At 34.9% G+C, this 13,014-nt stretch overlaps 1 protein-coding gene across 1 annotated transcript in view; it reads right to left on the reverse strand.

Moving 5' to 3' along the window:
• The window catches only part of LOC149804149 (alpha-aminoadipic semialdehyde synthase, mitochondrial-like), an 80,764-nt gene that overhangs the window by 55,960 nt on the left and 11,790 nt on the right, over positions 1 to 13,014 (reverse strand). The window contains exons 4-8 of the mRNA XM_089954115.1: positions 11,136 to 11,288; positions 10,349 to 10,495; positions 6,171 to 6,249; positions 3,694 to 3,821; positions 1,348 to 1,622 (exon numbers count right to left, since the gene is read on the reverse strand). Coding sequence (XP_089810241.1) covers positions 1,348 to 1,622; positions 3,694 to 3,821; positions 6,171 to 6,249; positions 10,349 to 10,495; positions 11,136 to 11,288 — 782 coding nt within the window. The remainder of the gene's footprint in view (positions 1 to 1,347; positions 1,623 to 3,693; positions 3,822 to 6,170; positions 6,250 to 10,348; positions 10,496 to 11,135; positions 11,289 to 13,014) is intronic.

A 13,014-nucleotide genomic window follows, 5' to 3' on the forward strand; every position in this document is an offset into this window, starting at 1 on the left:
AGGCTAGTGTTAGCACCAGGCACAGAGCAACAAAAGTCATGTGACAGAAAGAAACCCAACAAATTTTGCTCTCATAAAGTGATCCACATTATTATAAAGCTGCCAAGGGACCTGGTGTACTGCTATTATAGACTCCACCAAGTTGAAGTAAGCACTGAGGATCACATGTCCTTTATATTATCATCAGGTAACATGTTTGTATAAGATATCGACATTCTGATAATAAAAGTAGAAAAAATTTACATTTTATTTCAAGCAAGTTATTTTAAACATTTAAACTAAATGATTGTAGTGATTTTTAGTTGAAACATGGTTGTCTTCTGTTAAGATTCTATGGTTTTAAACTAAGTAACAAAAAAGAGCAAAAGCCAACAAATATTGTACAATTCAACAAAAAAATTATTTCCCTCGAATACAAAAGTGAACATCTAAAAATAACTTAAGTATTTTGACTTAAATTCCAATAAATCCTAAAAGTTCTATCACAAGTCCAAATATAAGAAGTTCCAATTGAATTCTAGTGGTATACCAAATAAATTCTGATGTTGAATGTGTTGATGTGGCCTGTAGCCAATGGCTTGGAGTGTTATGATGTGCTACATATTTTGATGTAACACAATAATATAATCCAAAGATGTACTTGCTTGAATTCACTATAATTCCAAAATTAATGTTGCAGTCCATAAATATTATTGAGAACTTTATAATTCTAGTAAATAATAATTTGAATAAATAAATCCACCCAAATGAAAAATCTGAACAATAAGAATGATTCTGCTTCAAGATGTTAAGGCAAGAATGAGTAAATTTTAGGTAAACAAGATTATATACCCCTCTACTGGACCTAGGTCGCAATTACCATTTTCTGAAAATACTGTCACTTAATGGAAATGTCCATTCTAGTTTCTATGGTCAGAATCAAGACTATAAACATGTTTACCATTAACAATGATCTGAATATTTAATCCACAATCACAAAGAAATATCTAGCTCTTTATTTTGTTGTTTACAAAATAAAATATCCCCGTTTAGGAACACCATGAACTTGACTTTGGACAAGGTCAAGTACAAAATATAGATATACATTAACATACATCATTAAGAAAAGTCAACAAATAATACAAATTAAATATACATAACACTTTTTTTCCACCATGTTCCAAGCTGAAAGCAATCCAGAAGGACTACAAATATTGTTCATTTGGTGTTGATGCCCTGCACATTTAGTTTTTGATTTCTGTTGCAAGTTTTTTTCACCATGGCATAATTTTTAATGATCATCATGTTCTTTCTCCAACTTTCTCAGACTTATATAACTCAGGGAAAATATATGCTCTCTTTAATTACCTTTCTGTGTTCATGTTCTGCTCAGCATCATACAGACAGAATGGCTTGTCAATTGTGGTACATGCCTTCATGAATTCTATGGAACCTCCTGGGTCAGCTGAGATGTCACAGAGGGCCAGAAGGCGATGGGGCAGGTTGGGACAACCCATACTGGAGGGGATCCAGGGGAACTCCTGGGCCTTCAACAAAGTCTTTGCATCAGGGATTGTGATCAGGCGTGGAGCTAATGGAGCCCAGTAGATTCCATTGATGATACAGGAAGCATAAGGTGCTATCTGAAGAGAGGAATCAATGTCTGACTTCAGTATATTCATGTTCTTTGATGAACTAATAAAAAATCTAACTTTGAATTAAAGTTACATGTACAGCATTGGATCATGCCAAAATGGTCATCAAAGTAATCTGAGGTCCTGCTATGCCATAATGGTTGGGGTCCACAGAACCTGACCATGTTATGTACTGAACCATGTTATAACCAAGTCAGTTAACTGAAGAAATTGATGCATGTACCAATAAAAAAAGGGAGGGGGGCTAAAAAAGCAGACAAAAAATGTGCATTTGATAAATGAAGACAAAACTAGTCGAAATACACTTGTATATTGACAAAATACATTTGTGTAGTACAATCCATTAAACATTAGATATTATACATGTATATGAAAAAACCATGAATTTGAGTACAGATCATCTGTTCAAAAATTCATGTATCAGTCACATCCCGTTACAAAACACAAACAACATGTACATAAAAAATTGTAGTCATTTTATCTCATTCAACAAACATGTGTCACTAAAAACAATTCATTAGATATTTACTGTTGCCAGTACTTGCTACATGTACATGTACTTAAATTGGCTTAGAGCTGGGTCAGCTGGAGCCATAATCTTGCCGAGGCTACCCAGTGGATGATGCTATCCATAGGGAAATAAAAACATGAAAAAATTCAAAAGTTTATCAAACATTATTGTGAGATGTCCCACCTTCAATTAACATGATGGCCAGTTATCTATGGTTTCAAAAAATTGGAAATTTAGCTTGCGTTTTATGCCACTGTTGGTAGTGGTCATAAATAATAAATATTTATCTTTGCAAAAAGGAAACTGTCACAGCACAATAAACATATTCCAGTCACATTGGAATATACAACAATGCATTAGATTCCTTTGCTTTTATTTAAGTTTGGTACTGACTTTCTATGATGAAAGGTGCTTTGTTTTAAGATTATAGTCAGCTTGCTTTGATGAAGGATGCATGTGTAACTGAAAGTCACTGCTGAATAACTACTCTGGATGATCAAAGGAATGCCCATTTGTTATTTTTTATTGCAATTGCAACATCAAATAACTGTAGAATACTGGGCTGAAATTTCTTCATTTGCTGGTATTTATACAGAACAAATGATGCTTCAAAGGTAATCAGTTTTCTTTGAAATTTTAACAAAATGTTAGCAAAAGTATTTTTCTGGGTATATTTTTAAAAAATAATGAATCATCGTTTGGATGATTGTTGTAATTTATGTTCCTGCCTTCAGAGTTTGGTCGATTGTAAATAATCTGGTGTCATGACTATTTGAGTGCAGCACAGCATACAGTACTCAGGCCAGATGTCAGCATAAATAGATGATGACATAACAATGTACTGTTAAGATGGTTTTGTCAATATGAATAAAGGATTTGTTTATGCAACAAATGTCAGATTTTTTTAGTACATTTTATATGCAAGTACACCACTTTCTTTCATGGTGCCTTTGAATTTCTCCACTCCAAACCCAAGATTGTATATACAAGATTAAACAGCCAACAGTGCTGTGACAAATAAAATCACCAATAAGGGGAAAAACTTTACAATTTGTGACATTGGCCAAACTCTGTGCAATCCCTAAATAAACGTTTTTGTTATTTTTTGTACTTTTAAGAAAAAAATATTCTTTCGAGTAAGAGAAATATAAATGAGATTTCAGGAGCCACACCAAGATCATCTTATACTTGAATTCATACACGATCTCTTCCCCAAAATGATAATACGCTCTTTACATGTTATTTTTGTACTTTAAAGAAACAAACAAAATTTGAGTACAAGAAAAATACATGTGAACTTTTGGGAGCATGATCATGTTATATCCAAATTCATGCTATAATAGAGGGTACTATAGCAGGGTCACAATGTCTATATACATATATATATATATATATATATATATATATATATATATATATATATATATATATATATATATATATTGAAATAAAACAAATCTTTTTTCTTGTACATTACTAATTGCTTTCAGTTTATCTTATACTGACAACAAACCACTGACTGACTGAGTCAATCAAACTTAACATTACCTTGTGGCTGAATACAGAAACATATCTATCTGGATGTTGTTCAAACTCCTCAGCATTGAAATTCCCTCCTTCCTTCCTTACATAGTGGTCTTCTCTACTTGCAACACATGCATAGAGTTTTCTGGTGGCTACAAAAACAAGACATACTGATCAGAATTTTCCTCGAAGTTACAAAGAGAAGGCATAATGAACAAGATATTCCTAGTGGCTACTAAGGTAAGATTTACTTATCAATATTTTCCTACTGGCTACCAACACACAATATACTGATCAGGATTTCACTAGTGGCTACAAAGACAAGATATACTGATCAGAATTTTCCTCAAAGTTACGAAGAGAAGGCATGATGAACAAGATTTTCCTAGTGGCAACTAAAGTAAGATTTACTGATCAGAATTTTCCTACTGGCTACCAACACAAGATATACTGAACAGGATTTCTCTAGTGGCTACAAAGGCAAGATATACTGATTATGGTTTTCCTACTGGCTAAATTGATTAGGGCTTTCCTCATGGTTACAAATACAAGGCCAATTGATCAGTATATTCCTTGTGGCTAATAGATCTGGATTTCCTTAGTGGTTACAAAGGCATATTGGTCAGGATTTCCTGAGTGGCCAATTGATCAGTATATTCCTCGTGGCTATTAGATCTGGATTTCCTTAGTGGTTACAAAGGCATATTGGTCAGGATTTTCTGAGTGGCCAATTGATCAGGATTTTCCTAGTGGCTTGTAATGACTTTGTGGTCTTAAACAAAGAAACAGAAAAAGAAAAACCAATAATTTTAATATAATTCAACAACTAATTTCCATAGAATACAAAGTGAAAATTTAAAAGGAATTTACATTATCATGAATTAAATCCAAAATAATCCTAAAAGTTCTATCCTAAGTCCTTTGCTATTCCAAATTAATTCCTATTTTGAATTAATCGATGTTACAATAGTCTTGAATGTGTTGGTGTGCCAATAGTTTTGATATATCACACTCGTATAATTTAGAATGTCTTTGAGTAAGTCCTCAATAATTCCAAAATAGCTTTATAGTACAATAGTTAATGAGCATTTTGAAATCCCAATGAATAAATACGATATTTAAATAATTCCTCACAAATTATAATTAAACACAACTAAAATCCCTGATCACAGATTCCCAAAAGACTGATATGAAGATAGGAATTAATCATTGTTTACTAGGTTTTTCCTTATAGACTGTCACCTGACTTATCACACAAAAAAATGCCCTGGACTTGGGTCATTTCCAATGGAAATTTCCAACAATTTTTAAAAAAGGTAATGTAGGTATAGTTCATTTTTCGGGACAACCTGACAACAAAATCACAGAGACAATGGTTTTTCTAATGGTCTGAACTCAAATCTCAGTAAACATGTTTTCAAATGATCATTATTTTAAAGTATAATCTACAATCATGGACAAAAGTTAGCTATGTAATACTTACAATCTACAATCATGGACAAAAGTTAAAAAACAACAAAGATATACATATCAAGCAACAATCAATGAGGATATTCCCAGTGGCTAAGTGATCAGGATTTCCCTTGTGGCTATAAAGACAAGGCATACAATCAGCACTTCCCTAGTGGTTATTAAGACAATGAATACTGATCAGGATTTGCCTAGTAACAAGAAAGACATGTAATACTAATCAGGATTTTCTTAATGGCTACAAAGAGAATATATACTGATCAGGGTTTACCAAATGGCTACCAACAAAAGGCATATTGATCATAATTTTTCTAGCACTAACAAAGTATATTGACCAGCATTTATGAGTGGCTACAAAGAGAAGACAAATGGTAAGAATCTTCCTAGTGGCTACAAAAACAATAAAGTGAAGGAATACTGATCAGATTTCCCGAGTGGATAATTAATCAGGGCAGTGTTGGATCACATCTCCCCAATTAAATGTTGTCAATTTAGGTATATAGTTTCTATGTGAGATATTAAATCTAGTCCAATGGTCTTAAATGGGCTTGAGTACAAAATCTGAACTAATTCTAATTTAAAAAATTTCAAAAGCTTTAAAAATAACTGTAAAACTGCTTAATTTTTGCAATTAGAATGGGTTGATTTCTTTGAGTCAAGGGACCTTAAACATCAGTATACAGTTCAATCTTTGAGTTACAAAATTATTGTGTCTGTACGGAGAACATACAACAGGTCAACATAACACAGTGATTTTTCATTCAAACACTAATAGTCATTGAAATCAGTTTCAGCAAATTTTTACAATGTAATTTTATTTTCACTATATCTGCAATCATTTGATCTTCTGTGAAAAAAAAAATTAAATGCAAGAAATTAATTTAATTCCTGTGCACACCTGGACAAAATTACTACACAACAAAAACATTAGATGAGATATGTGAAATTTCCCCTCAACTTAATTAAGCCATAATACAGTATTTTTTTCTTCAGTACTGCATGATGGAGTCAGCAACTGTGACTGTACTTACATCCTTTACGGACAATTTTTGGGAGATGGTCTGGTTCAATGTATTCATGTGGCAGCTCCTGAAACACTTCTTGTGCTCCCTACAAAATAGGGGAAATACATTCAATAAGAATCTCCCTGCTTGTGTTGCTCTATTTTCAACCAGAAAAAATCCCAAAATATTATTGTGTCCAAACAAAAAATATGCCCCTGCAAAGAAGATGCAACTGAATGGAAAGCTGAGACACATTCAGTCTGCTGCTGCATTGAGAAAGTTGAGGTGTTGAAGGAACTCCCTCACTGAAATAGAAATCTTGGCGGAATATAATCAATGCATGTGTGTATGTTTGTGTGTGTGTGGTGTACCGGACTTTTAATGTAGCTGTAATAATTCCAGTCATATTGCTACTTTGTCTGCAGTATGGCAGCTTATAGCGATGTCTAGCACTGGGGAATCATGCCACGGACTTAGAGTATCATGTCCAACCCAGTCACATTATCCTGATCCCAGGCCAACCAGTTCTAACACTAACCGCTGAGTGTCAAGTGAGCAGCTTCTAGCACCATTTTTACAAGTCCTTAATATGACTTGTCCGGGGTTCAAATTCACGACATCTCACATCCAAGGCAGATGCTCCAACCACTTAAGCACTTAAGCCACCGGAGTGGTCCTTTGGTTGAAGTCAAACAAGGTTTATGTGAAAGTATGGTTCTCACTGAAGTTTAAAGACAATTTAAGGCTTTTAGTGCCTTATCACCCATTTTTAAGGCCCCATTAAACCATTTAATCTTACCGTATACCAATGTTTTAGGGCCTTATCACCCATTTTTTTAGGCCCCATTAAACCAATTAATAGTATCTTAAACCAATGTTTTTTTAATTGGTAACTCCTTCACAGTTCATATAGCAGTTTCAAGCTGAAATTTAAGGCCTTTTGGGGCCATAACACCCACATTAAGGCCCCATACAACCAATTATTCACATCTTTTACCAACGTTTTTCTGTATGTGTATGACACTGCAAAATACATAAATAAGAAGTCTTCCTCTTTCCCTGTGAAAATAGGTTATCAATGTCGCTATCTGGAAACATAAGCTTGAAAAGCTTCGTTTTATTTTATTGGATCTAAAAGAGTTATGGATCATATTTGTTTGTATTGTCCACACAATTTCAGCTTTAAGGAAATCATTCTTTTTAACAAAAGCCAGCAACATCTTGTATGCTGCTGCAAGAGGTACAAAGGCTGGCTTGTGGAATGGATGGGGTTAAAGGTACACAGAGTAAATCAATTAAACTTGTTGCTGTACTATTTAAACTTATTGCTGTACTATTTAAACTTGTTGCTGTACTATTTGTTTCCATTTTACACTCAGTCATATTCAAACTTACCATTTTCGGTGGCACCGAAAACAATTTTTTTTCACAGTGAAGAAATTTCTGAAGGTCCGTGATTCCAAAGACAAAAGCTAAGTTAAACAGGATATCCAAGAACAGTCACCATTCCAAAATAGGTAACCTGGTAACACTCCCGACCTGAGATTAATGTCAACCAAACTGTATAAATTCCCAAGCCAAATAAGGAATCGTTCAAATGGTATTCTAGCAGAGATTAGAAATGTCCACTACATTTCCTTCTTCCAAACACAGTGGCTTCATAGATGTAGTATAATGAGAATAAAAACATGAATGCTTCCAGGCATCAAAAAATAAACAACCTATTTGACACTAACTCCATATTACATGTAAATGTACTACGTGGCTTCATATGCATGAATGAGTGACTGAGTTCTCTCTCTCTTTCTCTCACACTCACACACACGTTAATTTGTACATGGTAGATTAGATTTTTCAGTTAACTATGTTACCCTCTTCAAATAGTCATCAATGTCATTATTATTATCATTACTATTATTATCATTATTATTACTATTATTATTATTATGACAGAAGGCAGCAACAATGCCGCATACTCACCGTGCTTTCGAACCTGCAAAACTGGCACCACTATATCTGACATGGAGTGTAAGTGTTGTAATGAGGTGGCTGTACATGATAGATGGCTGGCAAAGTATGTGAGGGTGGTACAGTACATAAGGTTTGCAAGCCATGTCATGCCAGGATGAACAGCCAAACAATTACTGCTCATCTGGCAGGTATCTGTGACTGCAATGATGTTGAGCAGTCCGAAATAATTGATCTGTCATTAAGATATATATAACATCTTAAGGCTTTAAGTTCCAGGTCAAATGATTTACACTGTGACCTCTTCTCATGGCCCTAGATTTGTTTAAAAATAGCATTAGACAACACTCGCTTATCCCATATACCAGAGCCGGCCTTAATAGGATTGGACTGATTTGGCCTAATCTGGCCCTGCACTCACAGGGGCCGCATGTGTTAGTAATTTTTTAAAACTATATCTATAGAGAGAAAGTAATTTTAAAGTGATGGAAGAAAATGTTAAGTTCAGTATCATATAAAACTTGTTTAAAAGTTTGTTTTCAAATCAGGCCCTGCATTTGCAAAGGTGCTTACTGCTCATATTGGCGACATCAGACAACACACCCTCATCCCACATGCTCAAGACAATGCAGGGATTAGAGAAAGAAGACTCTGTACACAACAGGTATATCTCATGGCTGTTTTCAACAATTCTAAAATGCTTGCACATCTTGCATTCTGAAGATAATTCCTCAAAAAGAATGATAGAGACCAAAGTTCAATAAATATACACAAATTAGGTAAAACTCATAATTAAAACAAAACCGAATGAATCACGAACTGCAGTGTCTACTGTGCAATTCACTAAATACATTGGTGAATTTAGCTGACATGCATGACCCACTAGTTAATACACAAGTCCAAAAGAAAGGGGGCCCCGTGTGGCCGAGTGGTCTAAAGCGCTCTCCGTTATGGATCACTGCCATACTACCTCTGTCTGCGTGGGTTCGAGTCTCAGATTCAGCAAATGTGGGTATGTGAGAAAGCCTGCCAGTAGTTTCTTGTGGGTCGGTGGTTCTTTCCGGGGGTATTCTCTGGTTCTTCCTCCACCATTAATACTGGCCACCATGTAAAACTTATCGTGTGCTGAAAAATGGTATTAAACCCTACAACCACCAACCAACCAACCAAATCCAAAAGAAAGAGAAAAAATTAAAAATATGTATGAATTCACACAAACCTGCATAAATGATGTATACACACTGAATAAAAATCTTAATACTGACTAGACAACCCAAATTTGTAGATGCATTTCTTGAGAAAAAAAATAACTATGGATTCAGGAGATACTCTGAACTGCAGTTGGTGTCCGAGTGAGAGCTTAAACTGGTGAAGATCTGGTATATAGATGAAAAAAGGAGGTACTACGCAAGAGTTTTTCCCTTTATAATAGTTTTCCTCCCTTTATTTAAATCAGTAGTCTCAGATATGCAGCCAGCCAAGCCATTTCCTGTGCCATGCAAATGATTGGCATCACAAGGTGCCATGATATGAAAGGTGGCGTGGCCCTTGAGCCATCGTAAATGCTCTCATGCAGCCCTCAGGGTGGTTTGAGTTTGCAACCCCTGATCTAAATTACATTTAGACAGAAAGATGATTGGGAGGGGGGTCTTTTGGGGAGAGTTGGATTCTGGAGGTATTGGAGATTTTTCCTGACATTATGGTGATGGGCAATGTATATAAGAGAGAAATGGAGGAACACTAAATAAGCCCTCAAACTTCATGTGAATGGCAATTTACACACTGAAGACTTTAAAATAAAACAAAAATGGTTACCATGCTATACTGGTTAAAGAATGTGCAGTACAAAAGCTTTACTTTATACAGAGATACATACAGCAAGGTAATTATTATTAACCTTCCACATCTCTCGATACAGAGCTCTAATTTCATACAAACAAGAAGTGATTTGCTATACAGAATTATGTAGTCTATCTTCACATACAATGAAACCTTTCTTATATGACACCTCCATTTACAGGAAACCTGTCCATAAAAAACACAATTTTATGAACCTTTTTTGTAATCTTATCTTACAAATGTACCTGTATATAAAGGAAACTTGTCCAGGATGAATTTTGGTCTTCAGAGTGTCCTTAATGGGCAGGTTTCACTGTACACATTTCAACCATTCTATATACTGATGTGCAAACTTTGCCAGGGTTTGATAAAAAATGTAAACAATTTCCTATTAATACCTGTGATACATTGCCTGATCCAGTGAAGACAAATGTCAATGGTCCAATTGACTTTGGCATCCTGCCAAGAGCTATCTCGTACCCAGCATCCCTGATTGCCTGCCGAGCCATCTCAGTGCTACGATAATTGTGACTGGGACCAATGTGCTGAAAATTACATTATATTTTGCTGAAAGAAGCCAACTGGCACAACAAAATGGACCTTTAAGTCAAATAATTACTGTATATTTGTCGTTAAAGTCAAATAATTACTATGTCATAATGGACCTTTAAATCAAATAATTACTCTGTCATACTGGACCTTTAAGTCAAATAGTTGCTGTGTCATACTGGACCTTTAAGTCAAATAATTACTGTGTCATACTGGATCTTTAAGTCAAATAATTACTATGTCAGACTGGACCTTTAAGTCAAATAATTACTGTGTCATACTGGACCTTTAAGTCAAATAATTACTGTGTCATACTGGACTTTTAAGTCAAATAATTACTGTGTCATACTGGACCTATATTTCAAATAATTACTGTGTCATACTGGACCTATAAGTCAAATAATTATTGTATAAAATTTGTCCCTATATTAATATAAATGCAAAGTCTAAAGTAAACAAAAAACATAACAGTCTTCCATACAGTAAATATAAGGTTATAGGACAATAAAAGATTTTACATAATTATACATTTATATTAATGGTACAAGTTGCAAATTGAAAAGGAAACTATTTAAACTGACTGAATTTTAATGTTGATGGTATCAAAGTAACTGACAAATCATATTAAGATTTTACCATAAATGGCGTGTGATGTCCCAATGCCAACAGTCTCAGTCCGAGACCATTGAGGATATTTATCATGCCAGAAACACCTGCATATTTCCCAAAGGCCACCATCCGCTGCCCACTATTGTCCAATATCCTCTCATAATCTATCAGGCGGATGTGCTGTGGAAAAGAGAAGTACCATAAATACACCTTGCATGCAATATCATTTCAATTGTCAATGAAAGTTAGCAAACATGGAAAAATGACTTTCATGGTACATATTACAGCTTAGGTTTAAAAGCTGTTACACCTTTCTTTTTGATCCACTGGCAGCAAGAGGAGCATTTCTTTTTTGTTGCACATACTGTATGCACTATATCAACATTAGACAAAGATCATTTAATCTGGGGGAAAAACTCTGGCCACAAAATGACTTGAAAAAAATAATTTTGCTTTGATCTGAGGAAACAACTAATTATATCTTGTGATTAAAGAAATATTCTGGTTTGGAGGACGATTCCTGATCCACCACCACCATCACAAACACCCAAAAATTAAATCGTCTGTCTTTTGTTAAACTGAAGTAAACAACATCTATCGGCACAGTAACACCACTCTGGTCCCAGCAATGGGACAATGCAAAAATGTAGGGATCAATCCCAAAGTGACATTTTTAAACATTCTACCTAGTGTGGCCATGGCATGTGTGACACTCCTTTGTAGCAATGCAGATGGAGAAATGCCAATGTATGTTCAGAAATATTTAGCAAGATCTGGAAAATTTGAATAACAGTACCATTCAGTCTCTGATGGCAGCAAAGATGAACTCTAATGACACTTGCATGACTTTCAACCCCACCACCCTGCCAAACAAGTGACAGCAGCAAATACTGCATCTGCATTCCACTGTCCAATGGATGCTAAAGACAGAATCTTGGTGTATTTCTTACTGAGTGGGGGTGGGGGGTAGGGTGTGTGCATTGATGGTATTTGACAATGCCAAGTCCACCAACTATTTTTTAAATCTGAATTTCCAGGCATTTTCTAAGGGCTTATATTTCAATTGCACAATGCCACATTTTTGGGATCATGCACCATGTTACCCCACTGCCTTGGAGGGGTTGGCAGGTCTTTGCATCGCTTGAACTGCACCAAATACAAGTCAGACAGGTGACATAATTATCTTCTGCCAAATTAAGCTGCTTGCACGACAAAAAAATTTTTAAGATGGCAGGTGGCCACTCTGATTGCCAGATTAGTTTTTCATTTAGTTCGAACTAGACATAAGGAGTTTTTTTTTTGAAAAACCAATGTTGAGTTTCCATTGGATACTTTCAAGATAGCGGTCATATTGAATGTACCAGCTGCACCATTTTTATTTAATACCAACTAGACACCATAAGAAGTCTTCTGCTGATAGTTACTTTTATTTAATACCAACTAGACACCACTTCTGCTGATAGTTACTTTTATTTAATACCAACTAGACACCACTTCTGCTGATAGTTACTTTTATTTAATACCAACTAGACACCACTTCTGCTGATAACTACTTTTATTTAATACCAACTAGACTCCACTTCTGCTGATAGTTACTTTTATTTAATACCAACTAGACACCACTTCTGCTGATAGTTACTTTTATTTAATACCAACTAGACACCACTTCTGCTGATAGTTACTTTTATTTAATACCAACTAGACACCACTTCTGCTGATAGTTACTTTTATTTAATACCAACTAGACTCCACTTCTGCTGATAGTTACTTTTATTTAATACCAACTAGACTCCACTTCTGCAGTTACTTTTATTTAATACCAACTAGACACCATAAGAAGTCTTCTGCTGATAGTTACTTTTATTTAATACCAACTAGACACCACTTCTGCTGATAGTTACTTTTA

The sequence above is a fragment of the Sinohyriopsis cumingii genome, chromosome 3 (genome assembly GCF_028554795.1).
Source record: "Sinohyriopsis cumingii isolate HCF-2022 chromosome 3, ASM2855479v2, whole genome shotgun sequence".
In the NCBI taxonomy this organism is placed as follows: domain Eukaryota; kingdom Metazoa; phylum Mollusca; class Bivalvia; order Unionida; family Unionidae; genus Sinohyriopsis; species Sinohyriopsis cumingii.